Source organism: Perognathus longimembris, chromosome 13, assembly GCF_023159225.1.
Source record: "Perognathus longimembris pacificus isolate PPM17 chromosome 13, ASM2315922v1, whole genome shotgun sequence".
Lineage (NCBI taxonomy): Eukaryota > Metazoa > Chordata > Mammalia > Rodentia > Heteromyidae > Perognathus > Perognathus longimembris.
In genome coordinates, this window is record NC_063173.1 from 61,278,268 (window position 1) to 61,301,811 (window position 23,544).

The 23,544-nt window shown below is 67.0% G+C and overlaps 1 protein-coding gene across 1 annotated transcript in view; it reads right to left on the bottom strand.

Moving 5' to 3' along the window:
* The window catches only part of Shank2 (SH3 and multiple ankyrin repeat domains 2), a 221,363-nt gene extending 199,430 nt beyond the window's left edge, over positions 1–21,933 (bottom strand). Inside the window, 2 exon segments of the mRNA XM_048359764.1 lie at positions 2,359–2,581; positions 21,778–21,933. Coding sequence (XP_048215721.1) covers positions 2,359–2,565 — 207 coding nt within the window. The 5' untranslated portion in view covers positions 2,566–2,581; positions 21,778–21,933.
* Positions 21,934–23,544: the final 1,611 nt, after the last annotated feature.

Below are 23,544 nucleotides of genomic sequence, written 5' to 3' on the forward strand. Positions count from 1 at the left end.
CTGCACTGGGGCTCAGGCCTGAACCTCAGCCTCAGGGCTGAGCCTGGCGGGGGGGGGGGGGCGGGAACTGGTCGGCACTGGAGCTCTGGGTGGGGGTGGGGACTGGTGGCAGACACCCCTATTCAAGACCCCCCTCCAACCCTCCAAGCACATCGCAGGGCGATCAGGCTTTACCCTTCCAGCCCCTTGGGTCCTGTCATACGTGGGGATCTAAGTCACCCACCGGGTGCCTCGTGCCAGCCTCGTCAGCCACCTGCAGAAGGGCAAGAACGGAGCTCTCACTCCCATTGGTATTGATTTTGGCACCAGCCACGTCTTTCGAAAGGACAAACTGTATGGCCAGTGCCAGCGCCGCATTGCATCATGCACTTGGAATGTTCCAGAAACAACCTGCACAGTCCCAGCACCCGTTGCTGTCCCCTGCCAGCCCTCAAAGCCCCCAGAGCCGGCGCGGCCCAGCAAGGGGCTCCCAGTGTTCCCAGAGGGTCTGGCCAGAGGTGTGAACCCGCAGCCGAGGTGGCCAGGCTAGGACACTTCCAGTGAGGGGCCGCCAGGGATCGGGGGAGAGCCTGCCCCTTTTCCAGGACTGTGTCCCCCCCCCCAGGGTGGGCCCTGGGGCCCCAGGGACACTGGCTGGGTGCTTTGCCAGCACCCCGGGCCGGCTTCCAGGAACTGCCTGTGTCCCGCTTGACAAAGAACTGAGCACAGGAGACACAGGCTGAACAACGCGGCTCTGTCCCTGGGAACGCACGCCCGTGGGACTCTGGGCACAGCCTCTAGGAGCTTTGTTTGTCTTCCACGATGTGAAAGGAAGAACGTTCCAGAGACTCTCCCGGGAGGGGGGCCGGCCCCTCGGGGCACCCTTGTACTTCTCCGTCTGGGCGCAGGGGTCCCCGTGTGTCTCCGGGGGGGCTCGCACCCTGTCAAGATGGCTTGCTCGTAACCCCTCAACCAGTCCTTTCTGCGGGGCGCAGTGGGCACCCCCTCCCCTGGGGTGGGAGGAGGGGCCTGCCTCCCTCCCTCAGCCTCACGTTGCAGATGCCCTTCTTCGGTCTGCTTAGCGGCGCGGTTTTGCGTTTTTTTTGGTGGCTATTTTGCCATTACACCCAGCTCTCCAACGCAGCCCCGAGACACCCGGGACCCAGGTCACAGTGTCACCCAGGCCCCGGGCGATCGCGCCAGCTGCCCTCGAACCCCACGCTGACGAGAGAGCCCCGGACATTAGACACGGTCCAGTCCATGAGACGCGGTGCTGGACACTGGACACGGCACCGTACGTCAGACACGGCGGTGGAATCTAACGGCCAACACGGGGCCGGCACAGAAGCAAAGGCCACAGTCGCTTTTCAGCCAATCACGCCGGGCAGAGGCCGGGCCGCCCGGGACACTGGGACCGAACGGGATACGGAGTTTGGTGTACAGTGACATCAAGATACCTTGGCACTCACAAGCAACAGGAGTGGGGTGTGTGTGCGTGTGCGCGTGTGCGTGTGTGCACCAAAGCTGCCGTCCCTCTCCAGACCTTCCTGGGGTGTCCTGACCGACCCCCACGTGCAGGCCCCGTCCCTCAAGGCTGGGCCGGGGCACTGCTCTTCCTAGGGGTGGATGCGGTGCAGGTCCACCACCCTGAGCCCGGCCCCGGCCCCGGCTCCGGCTGACCGCGGCTCCCACGCTCTCCACCCCACCCTCGCAGGTGGGAGGTCTCGCCCCTCCCCGAGACCCGCAGACACGGCGGGCGCCGGGGGCCCCTCCGGAAAGAAGGGACGCCGAATGCTGCGTCTCACTGGACACCTGAGTCGTGACTCCGGCGGCCGCTGTTCTCTCCGCAGCTCCGCGCCCCTCTGAGGGGTGTCCCCGTGCACCCCGGGCCTCGGCGCCTCCCGCCCGGGCCACGGCGGTCACCAGACCCCAAGGGCGCGGCGCTGAGGGCCCAGCACATTGTGCAGCCCTCGGGTCAGCACCAGGATGGACCGGACCACAGCCCCGGAAGCCCCAGGCAGAGCCCGCAGGAAGCCCTGGTACCTACCCCGCCCGAGACCGGACCCCCGCCCCCCGAGACCTCACCCCCGCCCCGGACCTCACCTCGTTCTCAGGCCCCTTCCTTGCCCCAGCCCCCGGCTCCAGCCACATCCCGGGGCATCTGCCGCAGGGTGCCGTCCACCTTCACGGACCACGTCCATCCCCACGACCCGCCGCCCCTCCCCTGCCCGTTGACGCTGAGGACGGAGGAGGGGGCAGGGGCAGCCGGGGCGGGGGCAGGTTGGGGAGGGGCCCCCAGCCGGAGGAGGCGCAGAAGCCGGCCGGGGGGCGGGGGAGCGCATGGGAGCAGCCAGGGCGGAGGCCGCGGGCCGGGCTCACCGTCTGCTGCAGGTCCCGGATGACCACGCGGATCACCAGCGTGTGGCCCTGCTCCTCCTCGGCACGCGCGCCCCCCGGCCTCTCCGCCGCCGCCCGGATGGTGTCGTAGGCGCCCTCCTCCCTGGAGCTGTCCGACTCGGAGCCCCCGGAGTAGTCAGAGAAGCTCTGGGCCATCTCGTCCTCGCTGGACGTTGGGCTCCGCGGCATGGCGGCCGGGTCTCCGCTGAGGAAGAGGAGAGCACACGCTGTGAAAGACGTAACCAAGCCCAGGGCGGGGGGGAGGGCAGCCAGGGCCCGGGCGGGGGGGAGGGCAGCCACGGCCCGGGCGGGGGGAGGGCAGCCAGGGCCCGGGCGGGGGGGGAGGGCAGCCACGGCCCGGGCGGGGGGGAGGGCAGCCAGGGCCCGGGCGGGGGGGAGGGCAGCCACGGCCCGGGCGGGGGGGAGGGCAGCCAGGGCCCGGGCGGGGGGGGAGGGCAGCCAGGGCCCGGGCGGGGGGGGAGGGCAGCCACGGCCCGGGCGGGGGGGAGGGCAGCCAGGGCCCGGGCGGGGGGGAGGGCAGCCAGGGCCCGGGCGGGGGGGGAGGGCAGCCAGGGCCCGGGCGGGGGGGGAGGGCAGCCAGGGCCCGGACGGGGGGGGGAGGGCAGCCAGGGCCCGGACGGGGGGGGGAGGGCAGCCAGGGCCCGGGCGGGGGGGAGGGCAGCCACCCTGGGCCCCTGGCCTCTGGCCCTCATGATGTAAGGCCCCCATGAACACAGCTGTCCAGCTGTGGCCACGGCCCTGGCCTCGGCCACAGGGTCCGTCCGAGGACTGCGGGGTTTGAAATCTCCCCCGGGAGGCAGACAGCTACCCCGGGCTCCGTCTCTGAGGACAGAGGGGCGGGAGAGGATAGAGGTGGCGTCGGGGCGGGAGGCAGCGAGGCCCCCCAGTGCCACCCCGCCCTTCACTTCCGGGCGCACTGAGGCTGGCTCTGGGCTAGCTCACTTGCCATCAAGCCCAGGACCCCTCCAGTCCAGCCCCCTGCCAGCCCAGCCCCCCTCAACTCCAGGCCTGGGCAAGTGTTCTGCAATTAGCCCCACTCTGGTGTTTGTTGACTGGGGTGGGGGCAGGCGGGGAGCCCACGGGGACGTCTCAAGGGAGGCACAGGGAAAGCCGGGTCCCCCAGACACCCAGGTCCGCTTACTTGCACCCCACAGCACCCCTCCCAGGCGGCTCCCGGCCCGGCCAGCGCACGGGTGTCCTCCCCCTCCCTCACACCCCCTCAGCGCACACAGCCCCGCCACTGAGCACTGCGTGGAGCCCTGCCCCGGGGTGGACCGCGGGCCACACTCGAGGTCACCAACCCGGGAGTACTGCGCAGCCGTGAACAAGGGAGAGATGATGTCACGGGCGGGAAAGCGATGGAACTGGAGGCCACTGCGAGGGACAGGCCACTTCCTAGTCATTGGGAATCCAGACCTAAAGGCACGCTCGTGGAAACAGGTGTACACACATAGACACGGAAGTGCACATTCGTGCACACGGCATGATTATAACCGTGAGACTGTCGGCAACCACGGGGCGGAGCAGGACGAGAACCGCGGAGGACCAATCGCCGCAACCCCGTGGTGTCTGGGCATGAAGGAGGAGAAAGGATGGGAGCTGCTGAGCCAGAGGCCACAGGGCGATGGGGGGGGGGGGGGAGGGGGGGAGGGGGAGGGGAGTGCGTGAGATGCACTTACTGACCAAATTACAACGTATGCAAGTCTGGGCGACCCCGGTGAGCCCTGGCCACCCCCACCCTCCCTTGCCCCTCACACACGCCGCAAAGATGAACAACGGCAAAGCCCCGATTCCTTCCTGCTTTCTTTGGCCTTTCGGGACCACGTGTCAGGGCAGGAGGGCGGGGCGGGGGAGGGGCGGCTCCTCCTAGCCCTGCCGTGTGTCCCCGCCCTCCCGCACCCCGGGCCCACGCAGCCCCCGGGACCCCCACGTCACTGGCTCTCACACACACGCACGCACCCCGCGCTGTCCACGCGGGGACCTTCACGCCCTGGACCGGAGCCGGCGCTGCCGGTATTCCCAAGCTCTGCCCTCCTGGGCCCCCAAGGATAAAGCATCCGCCTTGAGTGAAGAAGTCAAGTGAGAGCGTGAGGTTCCGAGTTCAAGTCCCCGTACAGGGGTGGCGGGGCGGGGGTGGGGAATCGTCACCGCAGCCCCCATCCAGACGACGAACAGCGAGGGCTGGCGGGGATGCGGAGAGGGTCCCGGCGCCAGGGAGGGACGCGGGACACCAAACCCAGAGCTGCCCACCACCCAGCGTGGCTGCCGTGACGTCACCACGCAGACGCCGCCGGAATCAGCAGCCAAGGAGTAGATCGAGGAAATGCACGCACACGCACACGCACACGCACACACACACGCACACACACAATGGAATTTTGCACAACCACCGGAAAGGATGAAATTGTGTTATCTGCAGGGAAATGGGCGGACCCGGGAAAGAATCACAGTGCGTGGAGTCGGTGAGGCCCTGATAGACCAAGGTTCCCGCTTCCCCTTTCCCGTGTGTGGCTCGCAGACCCCAAACCCGAGCCCCATGCACACACACAGGGCGCAGACACGTACGCATGGCCACACGCACACGCAGGAGTGACGCTCCGTGGTGCGCACCCTTTGAAGAATTCACACGCAGCCTAGCAAAGTCAGAATCAGTACAATGGGCCCCGTTTGGGGTGGGGAGGGGGCGGGGAGAGGGGAGGGGACGGGAAGGGTCGGAGGAGGAGGAGGAGGAGGAGGAGGAGGAGGAGGAGGAGGAGGAGGAGGAGGAGGAGGGCAGATCATGGGAAAGGGAAGGTGGGGGATGGCAGTCGTGGGAGGGGCCCGCGGGGGGTGGGGAGCAATGGAGGCACAGGGCAGGTAACGGACAGGCTGACCTGTCACCCCCTTGTTCAACCATCTGAAGGTAACCGAAGTCTTCAGGGCGTACGAGTACGGCAAATGTCTTCCCAGTCCGGGGAACGCGAGCCCCGAGAAGGCCCAGGGCAGGCGGCTGCTGGCGTCGGGGTTCTGCCCCCTCCGTAGCTGCCTTCACCCCTTCACCGCCTGCGTGCGTGAAGACGCCACTGTGCTGTGCTCCCTCCCCACCCCCGATCCCCAGGAAGACTTCGGGGGGTGCAGGCTTGTGCTCCCTCCCACCCCCCGATCCCCAGGAAGACTTCGGGGGGTGCAGGCTTGTGCTCCCTCCCCACCCCCGATCCCCAGGAAGACTTCGGGGGGTGCAGGCTTGTGCTCCCTCCCCACCCCCGATCCCCAGGAAGACTTCGGGGGGTGCAGGCTTGTGCTCCCTCCCACCCCCCGATCCCCAGGAAGACTTTGGGGTGCAGGCTCGTTTGAACTTGGAATATTTGCCTAGACATGACGTTGTGCCGGGGGGGGGGGGGGGCGGGCGCAGGTCTGAACCTGAGCTTCAGTCACGAGTCACAGACGCCCCGGACGCGGGGCCGCCTTCGCCGTCCACCGCGTGGCGTGTCCCGGCTCGTCCAGGGGTCAGGCGGGCGGTGCTGCCAGCCCCCCCCCACCCCCCCCCCCGCCGAGCCCAGTGCGCCCGGCTTAATTCAAGGAGGAGGTCGCTCGAAGCCCAGTACCCCCAAAAAGTATTTGATGACTTGGGAAAAGCAACCGCCACTACGACCTGCTCCCCATCATCTCCTTCCCACCACGCTGCCCTCCAGTCCCTCCTGCCCCTGCGTGAGCCCCTCCACCCCGCCCCCCGGCTCCGTGCGTGACCGGGAGCAGCCCGCCCCGTGGTGCCCGACTGGTCCGCAGTGGGTGGTCGGCGCTCACGTGCCGGGCGGAAGCCCGTGGGCCCGCAGCAGGCCCTGGGTGAGCAGCTGGGGTGTTTCCTCTGCTCCGGCCACTGCCGGCGTGGGGGGACACCCCGAGCCCCACTGCAGGCGGCAGACCCCCTCAGCCACGAGGACACCCCATCGTAAACCTCACCTCACCTTGGGGTGAGGGCGAAGAATGAACGCATCAGCTCCCAACCCTCTGGGCCGCAGGGCCCCTTCCTCCGGCCAGGCCTGAAAACGGGGTGAGCAGAGAGGCCGGTCCCCCCAGGTCTCCCCATCAGTTGCACCTCAAGGCTGGAGGGTGCCCTCCAGGGGCTCGGCCCTCAGGAATGACCGGATTAGCAGCTCTGCGAACCCCAGGCCTGCGATGACTCTCCCCGGGGCGGGGGGGGGGGGCGCGGATTTGGTCCTTGACCCCTCCCCCACGCCCCCTCCCCCCCACACTCCTGAGGACCAGGCTGCAGCCAAGGCCTGGCAGAGGTGAAAGGCGCCTGCCTGCCCGTGGTTTCTCGGCAGAGGACGCGGAGCTATAAACCCGGTCCGTGAGGTTCAGATGTCGTAGTACGTGCGCGCCGCATCAGGCCCGCCGGGCGGCTGTTAATAAGGAGAAAAACCCACAGGCAAGCGGTTTCCACACAGACTCAGGGTTTGGCAGCTAAACTGCTCCGGGCACACAGGGCACACACACACTCTTAAGCGGACTCATTAGCCCGCAGCGGATTTTCCCACCCGTGAGTGCTTCTCCAGCTGACCCAGGCCGCAGGAAGACTCCGTCGGGCAGATCCAAACCTCACGCTCCGGGCGGTCCTGAACCTGCCCGCTGACCTCCGGCTTAAAATACGGAGAGCTTCTCACCCCAGGAGGATTTCAAAGAGATGGGGGCGGGGGGAGAGGATTCCGTGAGTGCCCGTGTATTTATTTCCGCCCTCAAATGTACAAAACGCCCACCTTCAAAGCAAAGGGAGAGGAGGTGGAGGAGATATTTACTTCCCTCCCCCGGTGATGCGCCACTGCCTTTGTCAGACATTAAAACGCAGGGGAGGCCGGCCCCCCCCCCCCCGGCTCAGCCTGCGATCCCGGCCCTCGGGAGCCTGACGTCTGAGGACTGAGGTTCCCGGCCCCCCTGGGGCAGTGAGATGCTTACCTTCCGCTAACCACCGGAAAGCTGGGAGTGGAAATCGAGAGCGTGCGGCCCTGGGTTCAAGCCCCAGTGCCAGCATAAAAAATTTAAAAAAAGGGAAAGTAAAAAGGTCAGCGCCTCAGGGAGAGGGCAGCTCCAGGAATCGGGAACAGAATCCAGTGTGGCGGGTGGGGGGGGGGTGAAGAGGAGCAGAGGCAGGGAGGATGGAGGAGCAGATGCGGAGGATTGTGAAGAGGAGCAGAGGCAGGGAGGACTGCCATGCGGAGGAGCAGGTACCAGGAGGACTGAGACACGGGGAGGAGCAGAGGCAGGGAGGACTGCCGTGGGGAGGAACAGGGGTCCTGGAGGACTGCAATGCGAGGAGGAGCCTAGGGCAGGGAGGACGCGATTGGAGGGAGAGCAGGGGCTTCCTGGAGGACTGTGACTGGGGAGGAGCGAGTGGCTGGTCCCCTCAGGGCGGATCCAGGGATGACCCGAGAAGGGCAGGCCTGTCTCTGCGTCCACGTCTTTTGTCTGCCTCCCCCGGCGCCCAGGTAACCCTTGGGGTGAGAGGGGCTGGGAGGCAGGGGCCCGGGGCAGCGGCTGGGCTGTTTCTGCACCGCTGGGAGCCCCCCGGAGGGGTGGGCCCGGCACCCCCCGGCACCCCCCGGCTCCACTGTAAACAAGGGCACCAGGCCTGGGAGCCGAGCTGTCTCAGGGAGAGCAAGGAGTCCGGCTGCAGCACAGGCGCGCGCACACAGCATCGCGGGGCTTCTGGGGGCTCCCGGCCCCAGCAGGACTCGTGCGAGACGGGCACTGCCGGCACAGGACATCACAGAGCAGCCGACGGGGCGGTCCACGGCGGGGCCAGGACCGGGAGGCGGGGAGAGCCAACTGGCAGGGAACAGAAACCACCCGGATGCAAAAGCTCCTCCCCCCATATCCACATCCCAGAGGGCAAAGGACAAGGACCTGGCGGCGCCCTGGCCTTCGAACAGCAGGGAGCAGCCGCTCTGCCGGCTCACGCTGGCTGCTCCCCACTAACAGGCCGCCGTCTGGGCCTCCACAGGGGACAAGAAGTCCCACTGGGCCCCACGAAGACCCCGTGCCGAGCAGCTGCCGGGGAGCACCCACAGAAGACGGCCCAGGCACTCACAGTCCGGGTCCCCGAGTCCAGAAGGCCTGGCGCACCTTCCGAACCACAGGGGAGCCGAGCCGAGTCCCTCGCCCAGGCGGGCCACGGGGCCACGGCGTGGGGGGGTCCGCACACCCTTAGGAAGGAAGCCAGGCGTGCCGTTGGTCAGGTCACCCCCCGTATGCTCCTGTTTGGGGGCTTTTATGTCGGGGCCGGGGCTGGAATTCAGGGCCAAGGCACTATTTCGTGTGTTTACTCGAGGCTGGCAGGCTACCGCGCGAGCCACGGCGCCACGTTTGGCTCTCCGACGGCCCGTCAGAGATCAGCAAGCATCGCACAGCATTTCCCGCCTGGGCTGGTCTCAAACCTCGATCCTCAGATCTCGGCTTCCTGAGCAGCCGGGGTGACGGGCGTGTGTGAAGCACTGCACGCAGCCCGGTGCTCTTTCTGAAACGCACACTTTTGCTGGCGTAGGCGAGTCACACGAAAGGGTCTCGCGGTGGTGTCTCCTTTCAGACATGCGATCTTGGCCGCACACTCTGATCGGCTTCGCCCTCCTCGTGAACTCTCCCTTCCGCCTGGATTAGACGGCTACACGAGAAGGGCCTCCATGTCCCCGGAGGAGGAAGGGGACAGAGGGGCAGGGTCCCCGCAGGGAGGGGCCGGAGCTGGGGAGACCTCGGGACAGACACAGGCCGACCTCGGACGCTCCACCCACGCTCAGATCGGACGCGCTCGCGGGAGAGCCTGGATCCGCACCACACATGCACACGTTTCCTTCTGTCCTTATTCCCCCAAAAGTAGAGCAACTGCTTACATTAAACCAAGCATTTCACGCAGTCATCTAGATATAAATCACCCAGAGACACTTTAAAGCCCACAGGAAGGGTGTGCATAGATTATACGGAACAGAGAACTTGACTTTCCTGGGTTGCTGGACTGATTTCTTCTTTTTTTCCTCAATGTCAAGTTCACGTATGGAGTGCACTGCTCCAAGCTCTTCATGCTTCATGCTTGGTCTCTATTTTTGTTTAAATTTAATTTACCTCCATAATAATACATAACCCATGTGCCTCCAAACCCTGCAGGTATATGTTTCTAGGTGGAAATACAGATGAGGGTAGCTACCGGTTCTCTGCCTATCTGAACGGCAGAACTGTGACTCACTTTTTTGTTCATAAAAATTATTGACTGTGATGAAATTCAGAAAAATAAGCAGATTCGACATGGCCGTCCTATTCTGACTGGCTGGTCTGGTGCTCGTGAGCTGTCATTCGTATCTTGCCTTTGAACATCACTTGAAGTAAGTTTAGAGGGCAGCACTTTGGAGACCATGAAATGGGCTTAACGTTACGTCTATTTTAACTGACGCTTTGTTTTTCGAAAATACACCCAAACTCTGTAAGCTCTGAGTAGATCGGCGTTAAACGTTGAGAGGATCGCTTCCAGTGGGAAGCGTCGCATTAAGGAAGAAAAACAAAAGTACACGGCTGGAGGTTGGACTAGCAGGGGAGGGATGAAGAGACATCACCCAAGTAATAGAACCCGAAAGACAACACACCCAGCACCTCAGACCGCCACCTTAACCGGGAACGGTCCTTCGCTACAGACGGCTGAAACGCGATCGCTGGAGCAGAGCGGTGACCCCTAAAGCCATGACTGCTGCCCTGAGAAGAGAAGGGGCCGGAGAGAGGGCACCTGGGAAGGGGGGCCAGGAGGCCGAGGCCGAGGCCGGCCGGGTGGGGCCAAAAGCCGAGCCGCGCTGCCGTCCTGACTCCGGGATCTATTGGTTTAGGCCGCCACAGGAAAGCCCAGCTCCACGGCTGTCGGGGTCTCGGGGAGCACGACCACTGAGCGCTGCCCCCCAGAGCTCACCGGGCCGGCTCACCCCGCGCCCCCACCGGGCAGAGGGGGGCTGCTCCCCCATCGTGAGGAATCCACGTCTCTCTGGCCTCACAGCATGGTCCCCTCCGTCTCGGCCACCAAGGACGCGGGGACGCCACGCGGTGACACACTTTCGGGGATGTCGTCACGGGAGGTGGGAGGCAGAGGGTACAGGGAGGCAGGACGGGGGGGGGGGGGAGTGGGCAGGCGAAGAGGGAGCCGCAGAAGCGGCTTGCGGGATGCTGGGCTCGACTGCAGCCTGGGCAACCAGAACAGCTTCCCTGCCGGGGCCGAGGAAGGCAGGACAGGCGAGGGGTCCCAGCGGGCCCCACGCCCCCCCCCCACTACCCCAACAACGCTGTACCCGGCGTCCAGAGCCAGCGGCCAGGCCGCGCACAACACGGCGTGAACAAACCCTCCGTCTCCCATCGGCCACATGGAAGCTTCCAGAGAACACCCCCACACGGCAAGTGTGGAGTGGGGGGAAAAAAACCACCACAAAACCCCTGTCAATCCACAGAAATGAACCACAGGGCACGTACTCCGAGCCAGGCGAGCCCGGCTCATCTCAGCCCAGCCCAGCCTCGTTCGCCCAGCCCGGCCCAGATCACAGTGCCCCGCTGCAGCCCAAGGGGCGGGCGCACGCTGCTGCCGCCTCCAGGTTTTTACCGATGCCTACGGGGCCTCGTGGATCCCCCCGCCCCCCCCCCCCAGGGCTGGCCTCCAACCGCAATCCTCTGGCTCTCAGCCTCCCCCGGAGGGACAAGCGAGAAACAAGAGGCTGGAAGAGCCAATGAGCGACGGAGACAGACGGAGGAGATGACGCCCAAGCCAGCCCCGGCTCCCACAGGGAAACCGAGACCAAGGGTGTGCCTGGGCCTCCCCAGCACCCTCCCCAGGCCGCCCCTCCCCGGGGAAGGACCAGGTGCTGAGGGCGCGCCTCGCGTGGTCCCCCAGACAGGGGAGGGGAGGTGTTGCATCGGCCAACACTGCCCCCCTCGGGGGTGGGGGGCTGTCAGAGCCTCTGCGCCGCGCCCCCCTTCCAGTGGGGCCTGCAGGAGGCCCGAGTCCTCACGCCACCCTAGGACCTGATCTGAAGGCCCTCACCTCACCCAGACTGTGCCCGTGCCCTGCGTCCGGAGGACGCCCGCTGGCGGGCACCAGACTCGGGGCCTTCAGGGGCGTGGCAGAGGAGGGGGCCCGCCAGCCAGCGAGGGGAGGAGTGGGCTTCCCGCCTCCCTCCCCCACCCCCCCAGCGGCAGACGGGGCGGCAGGGCCCTCAGTGAGCCCGGCCTGCAGCTGCCACCCGCCACCCCCACCCAGCGCAGCCGGGCGGGCGGGAGGGACGGGACTCGCTCTCCCCCTCCTCCGCCTGGACCCCGGCTGCGCGCGGAGGTGAAGGACCACAGGGCAGGCGACCCCGGCGCCAAGGGGCGCCGGGCATGCTGGGAACTCGGCGGGAGGTGATGCCTGCTTGAAGGGGGGGAGGACCCCAGGAGGCCTGGGATGGGAGGGCGGGGCCTGGGGCGGGCGGGCGGGGCCTGGGGCGGGTGGGCGGGGCCTGGGACCTGAGGGGGGCACCATGCAGCTGTGTGGGGGCCCCTTCCGACTGGGGAGGGCCAGCCAGCACCTCCGTGGCCCATGACCGGTGTGTGCGGTGGCCCCTCTGAGCTCCCTGTCTCTGTGGTGACGGTCTAGGCCGGGGACACAGCCTGTCGGGTGCCGCCTGGTGTCCCCCCCCCACCCATGACACAGGCCCCCTGCCTGTCCCCTGCCTCCTTCCTTGCCCCCCCCACCCCACCCCCCGCCCCATGAGAAAGTCCCAGGCCCGCCCCGCAGGGCACTCATTCAAGGCCCAGTGCGGAGCCGCCGAGGCCTGGCGGCTTTGGGGTCTGAGAGTCTCACTCTGGGGTGAGCCAGCTCTGGCCACAGGTCAACAGGCAGAGGGTCTCGGAAGGTGCTAGAATCTAGCGGCACGGGACGCGGGAGCACCTCGCCTTGCCCTTGGGGAAGCCCAGCCCTCTCTCACTGCCTGAAGCAGCGTCCGTGGCCAGTAGCTCCTGCCTGTAATCCTCGCCACGCTGGAATTCCCACGCCAACGCAGGCTGGAGAGCGGCCGACACGCTCACCTCCAGGTAACCAGCAGAAACGCACAAGCGTGCCGGAGCCGTGGCTCAAGCGGCAGAGCAGCAGCCTCGAGCAAAAATGCGAAGGAACAGAACCCCGTCCCCGAGTTCAAACCCCAGGACTGACAGGCACAGAAAGAAAGCAAGGGGTCGCAGCCCCTCCTGGCTGGGCAGAGGACCCCGGGGGGGGGCCAGCACCTCCCTCCCACAACCACCCCGGCACACGCCACCCCACAGCCCCCCCCCCCGGGACAGCACACCTTTCCAAACCCACAGCACCTCCCCCAGGGAGGAGGAGGGGACTCGGGGAAGGTGACAGGAGACCCCCACTTACGTGGCCAAGGTGCGGGAAGAACAGGTGTGCAGGTGACTGACAGATGGGAGTGAGGGGGGCCAGGTGGGTTGCCCTGGCAACCCGGCGGAGCGGCGGAATGATCAAGTCAGCGGGGGAGGGGGCAGATACACCCACCCCACCACGTGCCGCAGCCCGCCGGGTGGGCGTGGCAGGCAGCCGTGGAGCCCCCCACCCGCCTGGGACCCCCAACCCTGGACCGCCCAGGACCCCTGCCTGCCTGGGGCCCCCAACCCTGGCCCGCCCAGGATCTCCGCCCACCCGGGACCCCCGACCCTGGCCCGCCCAGGGCCCCCACCCCAGCCCATCCGGGATCCCCACCCACCTGGGACCCCCGACCCCCGGCCCGCCCGGGACCCCGAACTTGTCCCCAGCCCAGCGTCGCCGTTGGAGTCCCAGGCTGGCGTGGACACGGGAGCCCCGGCCCCCTGCTCCCTCCCAGGTGAAGGCTGAGCCCCACAAAGCTGCCACGCACCAGGGCCTCCGCCAGGACGTGGCCGTCACCCACGGACAGCACAGGCAGCGCTGTGTGGGGTCCCACGTGACCTCCCCCGCAGCCCTCCCCCCCCAGCCCCCAGCCCCTCCCGGTGGTTTCCAGAAGCTTTATCAAGGCCCCGGAGCGTGTCCGGGTGAGGACAGGCGGGGAGACTCCGGGCTCCGCACGCGCCAGGCCTGTGCGAATCACACAGAAGACCTCCCCGGAGACGTCGGATGCAGGGGTGGGGGGCGGGGAGGGGCGGGGAGGGGAGGGGGCGGCTCGGTGCGGGGACTGCACCCGGGAACCGGTGAGGTGATCGTGTCACGCCCGGGATAGCTCCCCACAATTTTTACGAGGTCCCCTGGGAGGAAGGCGCATTTGTGCGTGGCCAGCGGGTCGGGGAAGCGGCGTGGAAACGTCGGGCCGGGAGCCGGGAGGACGGAGCCCACGGAGGCGGAGGGAGCGGCCTCCGTGGAAACGCGTCCGTCCGCCAGTGCGTTAGACGGGGCGAGGGGGACGGACCCCGCCCTGGCCCTGTGGAAATTAATTAAACCCGGATCAGAAAGGCGAGAGAGAGAAATCAATGGGAGCCCAAGGTGGCTCTTTGAGAAGGTCGATACAATTGACAAGCGCTGAGCTAGTACCGTGCGGGAGCGACAGGAAGATTCTAGAAGGCCCTCGTCCTTGAAGGCAGGAAGGAGAGGACAACAGGACAGCAGTGGCCAAACAGACTCCCCGAGACAGTGACGGCTGATGGACACACTCAGTCGTGTGTTCCAGTCCTGGGGCTTGAACCTGGGGCTGGGGCACGCTCGCTCAGCTTGTTTACCCAAGGCTGGCCCTCTGCCGTTCTGCTTTCTTGCTGGTTCAATGGAGGTAAGAGTGCCATCGGCTTTCCTCCCCTGGCTGGCGCGGATTCCAGGCCTGACCCGCCAGCCCCCGGCTCCGACTCAAGCTTGACTCCGGAAGACACGGAAAGTCCCAACAGACCTTTAACACGCAGAACGTGAACGGATCCATTTTTTGGGCGGCACGAGGGTTTCGACGCAGTCTCAAGGCCGCAGGGCAGGCGCGCTACCGCGTAGCCGGAGGACAGGCGTGGACCTCCAGGCCCGGTGCGCTTTCGTGGCTGAGGTGGGGTTTCAGTAACTATTTTTGCCCAGGCGGGCCCTGACCCCTAGCTCAGCCTCCTGAGTAGCTGGGATTCCAGATGTGAGCTACGGCACCTGGCTGGATTCGTTTCTAAACGCGTACAAAGAGAAGCTCGGGCTCCGCTGTGAATTCCATCAACGTTGCAAAAGAAGAAGAAACAAAAACACTCAATTCTTTACGAAGTTTTCAAAAGAAGGTGCTTCCCACAAGAGACTACGGCCAGCCCAAGAAATCTATAGGCCGCCATCCCTCCACAACATCTAGACACGCACGCACGCACGCACGAAATGCTAGGAACCTTTACTCAGTAATATATATATATATATATATATATATATGCAGACCAAGTGGCTTTATGCTAAGGATGAAAGGCTGGGTGACAAGCAGGACGCCAGCCCTGTCGCCCAGCACATTAATCCCACCTGGTATGGAGGTGGAGGTGGCGTCCCCAGGGGCACAGAGCGCCCCTCCCCCAGTGACCAACTGCTCAGCAAGAGGAATCGGCCAACCGTTGCACTGGATAAGAAACGGCATCTGCAATATGTGAAAAGCTCTGACACAGAAATAACAAGGAGACCAAGACCAGGAAATCGAAAAGTACGCAACGGGCGTGCCTCCAAGAAAGACGGACGAGTGGGAAAGATGGCTGCAACGGCGAGCCAGCGGAGACGGACCACGAGACCCCAGCAGGCCAGCGCGCCACACCAACCTCCTACCACAGGGAAGGCAAAGCCACGCACACAGGAAGTCAGCCTGGCCAGAGGAGGGAAATGTCCACACACAGGACGTCAGCCTGGCCAACCACGTGAAGCGGTCCACGCACACAGGAAGTCAGCCTGGCCAACCACGTGAAACGGTCCACACACACAGGAAGTCAGCCTGGCCAACCACGTGAAACGGTCCACGCACACAGGAAGTCAGCCTGGCCAGTCAGCCTGGCCAACCATGTGAAATGGTCCACGCACACAGGAAGTCAGCCTGGCCAACCACGTGAAATGATCCACGCACACAGGAAGTCAGCCTGGCCAGAGGAGGGAAATGTCCACGCACACAGGAAGTCAGCCTGGGCAACCACGTGAAGTGTCCACGCACACAGGAAGTCAGCCTGGGCAACCACGTGAAATGTCCACGCACATAGGAAGTCAGCCTGGCCAGCGGAGGGAAACGGTCCACGCACACAGGAAGCCTGGCACAGCTGCTCCCCAGGGTGAACACATAATTCCCACACAACCCCGACGTGCCACACTAGGCCAGCGTGAGGAATGAGGCCTCTGCGGAAGCTGTTGCCCACGCGTCCCCGGAGGCCAGAGGGCAGGGAACGCACTGGCCAGTTCTCGGGTGGAGGCCTAAAGCCTGAGAGGCCGACACAGCGAACCCTGAGGGACGGAAGCCAAACTTGCTGGGCCCCCTACTGGCAGGCCGGGCCCCGGCCTTTTTTGTGCCGCTCACCGTTGCGAGGCGGGCACCGAGGGGAATCGAGTCCCCCCCCCCCCATGCACATCCGGGCCACCTTCTACTGCAGCTAGGGTGCCCGGCGAGCACCCACGCGCCCGGCTCCTCCCGCTGCGACAGAGGCAGCGTTTCTGCTGTGACGTGGACCCGCGAGCCTCCTGATCCCCAAGTAGTAGCCGCATCGATAACTGGGGGGGGGGGTGCTTTCTATTGTCTTTAAGGGCGCGGGGCATCGCCGAGCACACCGGCCTTTCTCGGTGCCCGTCTGGCATGTGCCGGCACAGTTCGCGGCACGAGCGCACGCGTGACAGCACGGGCCCGGCCCCGGCCCTCCCGCCCTCCTTCAGCCGGCGCCAGCTGAGGGAGGGCCACCCCGGGTGCCAGTCCCTCCCGCCTGCTCCCGGCAGGGCCCTGGCGGCCTTTCATCCTTGCAAGTTGTGCCCCAGTCACGGGGTCCCAGCCGCGCCCCGTATTCGGCCCCTCCCTGACACGGTAGCCCCTTCCGGCCTCCGTCCCCCCACGGAGCTAAACTCCCCCCTCCAAGCGCCCCCCGAGACGTCACACGGGGCGGGACGGTCCCGGGGAGGGACTCCCGCCTCCAAGGAGCCCCCAGAAGCCTCGCGTGGCGCTGTGGCTCAAGGGGCAGAGCGACAGTCCTGAGCGAAAGAACCTCAGGGCCAGCGCCCGCGCAGTGAGTCCAAGCCCCAGGGCACAGGCGCAGGCACACAGGCAGGCAGAAGTGTGCGCGCACGCACGCACGCGCGCACGCACGCACGCGCACACAGGAAGCAGGGGATTCTGTCGTTCTGTCACCTTGGCCACAGCCGATGCCCCCCGACTCCTGAGACTTGGTGGAGCCTCCCCACACTTACACACGGGGAGCACAGGCCCCGCCCCGAGCGCCACGTGCCACCCCGCCCCCCCCGCCCCCCCCCAGTCGCTGACAGCAAACCCAGGCCCGGGGCAGCAGGACTCCCGGACTCTGCTCACGCTCCAGAGAAGCCTCGCTGTCTCCCCGTGGCCATTCACCCCGCGCCCTGACACCCAGCCACGGTGAGCACCGCACAGAGCCCCGCAGCCGGCAGGGAGCAAGGCCCTGGGCCCAGCTGGGCCACGCCCACCCTCACAGCGGCATCGGGGTGGGGGGGGGCCTGCCGGCTCCTTCAGCTCGGTGACACTCACGCCCACCCTCACAGCGGCGTCGGGGTGGGGGGGGGCCTGCCGGCTCCTTCAGCTCGGTGACACTCGCACCTGGGCCTGTGGGGTGCTCCCGGCAGAACCCCCCGCCGGCCTGCCCCCTGGCGCTCTATCTCCGCTCTGGAGCCTGACCTCCGGGGGCAGAGCACAATCTCTGGGTCCTCTGGGGGGGGGGAGGGTGCAGGGGGGCGTCTGTGGACCCCGCAGGGCAGGAGGGACCCCAGGGCGATACAGCGGAATCCTGCGGGCTCTGGGGGACAACCAAGACGGAGGCCTCCCCGTGAAAGAACCCCGACCGGAGCTGGGGCCGGTGGGGCGGGGCTGGGTGGCGGCTCCCACCCACCGACCTAGCCATCGCCCCCCGAAGCCGGCCCAGACAGGCGCGTCTGAAAATACGTGGAGCTGTGGCTCAAGTGGCAGAGCACCAGCCTGGGGGGGGGAGGGGAACGGACAAAAAAACAAGCAAGCAAGGGCTCGAGGTCCTGGGTTCAAGGCTCAGTAGCAGCACAATTACAAAAAGAAAGAAAGGAAAAGACTCACAGGCCTCCGCCTCACCCTGCAGACCCACCGGCACCGCCGGGGCTCCCCAAGCTCGACCCCGAGCCCTGCATCACCTGACCGGGGCTCTGAACCCCACCCTCCAGGCCTCCCAGGACCCAGCCCCGCCGGCCACAGCCCACTCCCGCATCCCCCGCCCTCCCAGGCCCGACACGGGGGGAGGGGCCTCAGATCACCCCGCTCCACTCCGGCTAGTCCCAGGGAGACGCCTTCAATCTCCTCCGCGGGGAAGAGGCGCGGGGCAGACACCTGGCGGGACCTTGAGCACCGTGGACTCTTAGGACAGTCAGGTCTTGGGTTCCACCCCTCGCCCACCTGTATCCCCACCTGGAAGGCGTTCCTTTTCCCAGGGGGCACCACGCCAGGCCCTCTGGGAACCGGTGGGAGGGTGCAGTCAACTCCAGCCTTCTCCCGGTCACTGAAGGACCCCACTTCTCACGGGGAGTCACATTACACACACACACACACACACACACACACACACACATCTCAGCCAGAACCGATTTCCAAATACCCCGTGACAGAGGTCACAGGGAATTTATTCTAGAAGCCAATTGATTTTTTTTTCCTTGCAGACAAGTATGCGGGGTTAATTAATAAAAGACCCAGGAGCCTAAAGCCTACTACTTAGGGGACGGTGGCGTTCTCTGGGAGAGCGTCCACCCACGCCTGTGGCCCCAGCTGTGGGAGAAGCACGCCACCGCCGGGCAGGGCCGACTCCAGGAGCAGACGGCAGCACGAGGAAGAGGCCGCAGCCCGGGCCCCCGGGCCCACGAAGCAAGCACACGGCCAACGCCAAGCAGGGTCCAGGGGGGTGGGTCCCCCTCCCCCCACCCCCCGCACTCCCCCAGGAGAGTCCACAAAGGAAGACGCTGGCCCCGTGCCAACCGGGTCCACAGCCAGCCAGCCACACCGCGGGGCGGCGAGACCGGCGTCCTGGAACCTCCACGCTGGCGCCACGGAAGAACTCGCTGCTTCGCCAACATTCGAACACCCCTGAAGAAGACGCCGGGTCCCCGCTGACGGGGGGGGGGGGGGGCGGTGAGGAGGATCAGAGTGGGAGGACGGCCAGGGCAACATGGCGGCGAGCCCCTACCTTCCTCCACACGCCCTTCACCCCAGCCCCGCCCCAGGGCCGCGGCTCAACCCGCCCAGGCAAAAACTCCAAGACCCTACTCCCAAACAGTGACCAGAGGAGGCCCGGCCCAGGCAGGAGAGACTGGCCCGCGCAGCACGAGGCCCTGAGTCCAAACTCCAGTATTGGAAAAGAGGAGGGGGGGGAGGGGGGAGGAGGAGGAGGGTGGGAGGAAAAAAAGGATTTTAAAACAGAAAGAGAAAAAACAATCTCAAATCTCGGGGGGAGAATCATGCTCTTTTGGCAGAACCGTGTTTTGAAGGTGTCTGTCCAGTAATTGTCAGCCTCGTGGCTACCTGGCAGGGAGCCCTCCCTGCGCAAAGGGACCCTGGACGTGCGGCCGTCCTTCCCAGGACTCCTGGGGGAGGGAGAGGTGAGCGCGGGGTGGGGGTGGGGGGGGGCGGCGGGAGCCATCTCTGCCCCACAGTCCTTGGTTTGGGATCTGCAGCCGGTGGCCTTGCCATCCAGCTGGCCACATTCCGCCTGCCCGCCCCTCCCCCCCCCCTTACCCTGCACACAGTCGCCCGGTCCTGCTTTCGTCGGTAATAAAACACTCCCAGCCCGTCAGCAAGTCTGATCCGACACTTTGGGGGCTCACTCGCCACGGGGCGCGGCTTCCCACCGGAGGAAGATGCTGACCGGTGATCAACCTGCCTCCTGGCTTCACTCCCTGGCACCTCTCTGCTCAGCCTTCGTGGGACCCAGCTGGGGGGCCCCGTGCCACCCTGCGGCGGGGACTCATTGCCGCAGCCGCTGGGGGCAGCAGGCCTGCCCTTCACTGCCTGCCCGTGGGGGGGGCTGTGGTCACAGGGGCTGGAAAGGGGCTCCCGCCCCTGCACACGCACGGTGTCCTGGAAGGGACACGCCACATGGCGGAGGACCGAAGCCTTCCCTCCTGCGGGGTCACAGCCCCGGATAACCTGGGCTCCCTGCTGCCGGAGGAGGTGAACCCCACTTCAGAGCCAGGGCTGGCTCCCCAGGGGGTCCACCTCCGCGCCCCCCCCACCTCCCACACTGCACCGGGCCCCCATTCCTCTCTGGAGTGAGTGGGGACAGCAGAGCTGTCATCCTGCACTGAAGATGGCCTCTCCTGTTAGAGGGGCGTCTCTGGGGGTCAGCGCCGAGCACGCTTGCCTCTGGCCTTTCTTCCGCATCATGGACGGATCAGATAAACCCCATGCTACCCGGAATTCCCTCGCCCTCCTGCAGCGGGAACTCCTCACCTTTGAGCCAGGCCCTTCAAAGAGCCGGCTCCCAGACAGAGGCCCAGCCCCGGCCCCTCCCGCCTCCACCAAGAGCTTCTGCCGGCCGGCAGCGGCGGGATGCCCGCGAGCGGAGCAAGCGGTCGCGCGGACACCGCCAAAGCCAGCAGGGCTGGATAAAAGAATGGCCGAGAATCCCTTGGAAACGTACCTGACAACACACAGGCCTTCCTGAAGCCGGTCTGGTGGATCCCCCTCCCTTCCCTTCCTCTCTCCTCCTCTCCCCGTCTCCAGCATCTAACTTACTAAAAGCAGCCAGGGGCCAGCTGTCAAGAGGGGCCGGGAGATGCAACCTTACAGCCCAGTCACCTGACCCACTAAGAGCTCTGTGTGAGCACGCTAGTCCTGGGGCTTGAACTCAGGACCTGGGCACTGTCCCTCAGCCTTTTCAATTCAAATCTGGTGCCGTTGTGCTTGAGCCACCCTTGCACTGGTGACCTGGAGGTGAGGGTCTCGAGGATCTGTCCGCCCCGGCCGGCCCCAGATCTGGATCCTGGGATCTCAGCCTCCTGAGCGGCCGGGGTAACAGGTGCAGGTCCCTTCCCTTCCTGGCGGCCTCCACACCCCTCCTCCCTCCTGGAAGAATTCCTAGAGCCGTCCTGGGCCCGGTTTCCTTGAGAACACTGCTCTGGGGAGGCTTAGCTCTGGTCCCCGGCTGTGAGGGCTGCGGGGAGCCTCCGCAGTTCCGGCTCTGTCTACACCCCCTGACCCCCACTCAACCCCAGGGCGGGCAGGCAGGGTGGAGGCACGGAGCCCCGGGGGCCATGGAGCCCCGGGGGCCATGGGAGCTCACCCCGGGGCCACCTGCGCCCCGACCTTCACCTGCAGGCGGTGGGCACCGGGGCCCACACCTCAACCCCGGCCCCTCGCCGGCCCGGTGGGTCAGCGCCCGCCCCCACCGCCCCCCCGGCCCCCCCCAGCCCCGCCCGGCTCTCCGCGCTCCACTTAATTAGCTGGTTGACCTCATTAATGTTCCCGCCTGCGGTTCCCAGCAGAAAGAGGTCGCACGCCCATCCCGCTCGCCTCTTTCCACGCGGGAAACAGTTTGGGGGTGACCTCCGGAGCCGCGCCCCTCAGCCGGGCCGCCCGCCGGGAGGGGGGCCTTTCAAAGCCTGGCCGCCGTGGGGCCTCCCCACCCCCCCCTCGGGCGCCCCACGCCCCTGGGAGCCGAGGGTCCCGCCGGGGCGCCAGCTGGGACGGGGTGACCGCACCGGGCCCGGCGGCGAGGCCCGCCTGGGTGCGCCCTACGCCCCGCGCCCCGCGCCCCGCACCCCGCCCCGCGCCCCGCGCCCCGCGCCCCGCGCCCCGCACCCCGCCTCGCGCCCCGCGCCCCGGCGAGGCCCGCCTGCGCGCTGCTGGGGTCGCACCTGCTGCTCCAGCCCCGCCGGGAGCTCGGGGCTCGCCGGGGCCCCGGGGTACGGGGCGATCCGGGCTCTCCCGGGCGCTCGGCCCGGGCGCCCGCGGCGGGTGGCGGCGTCCGCACCAAAGTTGCCAGGGAAACTTGAGCAACTCGGCCGCCGCCGCCGCCTCCTGCATAATTCACGGCGGGCGGCGAGCGGACGCCCGCAGCCCCGACACCCGCCCGCCCGGCCCCCGGGCGCCGCCCCACCCGGCCGCGGGGTCCCCGGGTCCCCGGCTCGGCCCGGCCCGGCCCGCCCCGCGCGCCCCGCGGACCGGGCCCCCCCAGCTCCGGCCTCCCCCGGGCGGCTCGCGGACCCCGCCCCGCCCCGCGCGCGCTCACCCGGCGGCCGGCGCTGCTCCCTCCCGCGCAGACGCCGCGAGGCCTCCGAGGGCGGCGGGGCCGCCGGGCACCTGCCGGGCGCCGGTCCCTCCCCGCCCCGGCCGCGGTGCGTGCGGGGCGGGCCGAGCCCCCGGGACGCCGGCGTCCGCGCGCACCTGGCCGGGGCCGCGGGATCCGAGCGGAGCCGCGCCCAGCCCGGCCCGGCGCGCGAGCCGCCGCCGCCGCCGCCAGGTGTGGGGGGCGGGGAGGCCGCGGCCCCGCCCCGCGCGGCGCCCGAGCTCGGGGATCGGGCTCCGGGGGAGGGGGCGGGAGGGGAGGGGCGGGGCCGCGGCCGCCCCGCCCCGCCCGCCGCCGCACCTGCCCGCGAGGGTCCGCCCCGCCCGGGCCCGCGCCCCCCTCCTCCCCCTCCCCCCCCCCCCGCCGTGCGCCGGCCCCCGCCCCGCGCCACGGGCAGAGGGTGGGGAAACTGAGGCCGGCTCACCGGAAACTTGGTGCGCGGACGACGACGCCGGGGCCGCTTCCCAGGCCGGGCCGGCAGCGGGACGGGTCTCCAGCAACTGCCCTGCAGCCCAGGAAAGGCGGGGCGGAGAGCCAGCGCGGGAGGAAGGGCCCCCCGTCCCTGCGCACGGGGACCCACCCCCCCCCCGCACCCCGCCCGGGGGACCCCACACCCGCGCCCCGCCCCCTGTGGCACGGTGCCCAGCCTGCCGCTGGAGCCGGCTACCGCCACCTCGGTGACCCTAATAATTCACCAGGGAATCCAGCCCGCACAGGCCCTGCGCCTCGGGGCCACTGGCCGAGGTCTCTGTCCTGAGCTTTCAGTATTCCCCAAAGGCAGGGTGTTTTCCGGCCTCCAGATCTGCAGCCTCTCGGGGCTGGGAGTGTGGCCTAGTGGTAGAGCGCTCACCTCGTATACATGAAGCCCTGGGTTCGATTCCTCAGCACCACATATATAGAAAAAGCCGGAAGTGGAGCTGTGGCTCAAGTGGCAGAGTGCTAGCCTTGAGCAAAAAGAAGCCAGGGACAGTGCTCAGGCCCTGAGTCCAAGGCCCAGGACTGGCAACAAAAACAAAACAAATAAACAGATCTGCAGCCTGGGGGGAGGGGGGTGCCGCGATTCACCACTATCTGCAGACGGAGGGAGGCTGGCATCTCCAGCCAGCCTCCAGTCGGTGCCTCCACTTGGGAAACAAGCTCGGGCACACACACACACACACACACACACTGTTATAGGACATGCCTGAGAGAGCTGTGTGTGCCCTGAGTTCAACATACCAACGGCAAAGTTAAATATTTGCTCTACTTTTTTTTTTTTCTTGCTCTCCTTGCATAATTGCCCCACATCTCAAAGAAGTGTTTTAAAAGCTCTTAGGTGAAAAAAGTGGAGCCCGGGGCCTGAACAGATGTGGTGCCCACTTCCAGAATCTTCCTCCCCTCCGCTTTCCCAAACCCCAGCCTTGATCAAGATGTTCATTGAATGAATAAAGGGAGCATTCTATCAAACAAGAGCAGTCCCTAAGACAGGTGATCAAAAAGCCCGGGAGGAGTGGGGAACAGGGCGTTGCTGACGTTCAGAACCTTCCAGACTCGAGGGAAGGCCTGTGGATCTGGGGGTCCCGGCTCCAGTGGAGGGGAGTGTGCGCCCTGACTGTATTCCCACCATCGCCTTGGGCCTCTTGTCCTCCCCAACTCCCACCCCAGTACCCGCCTTCCCCACACGGCTCCCTCGGGGGGGGGGGGGGGTCCCCACGGAGGGCACAGATACCA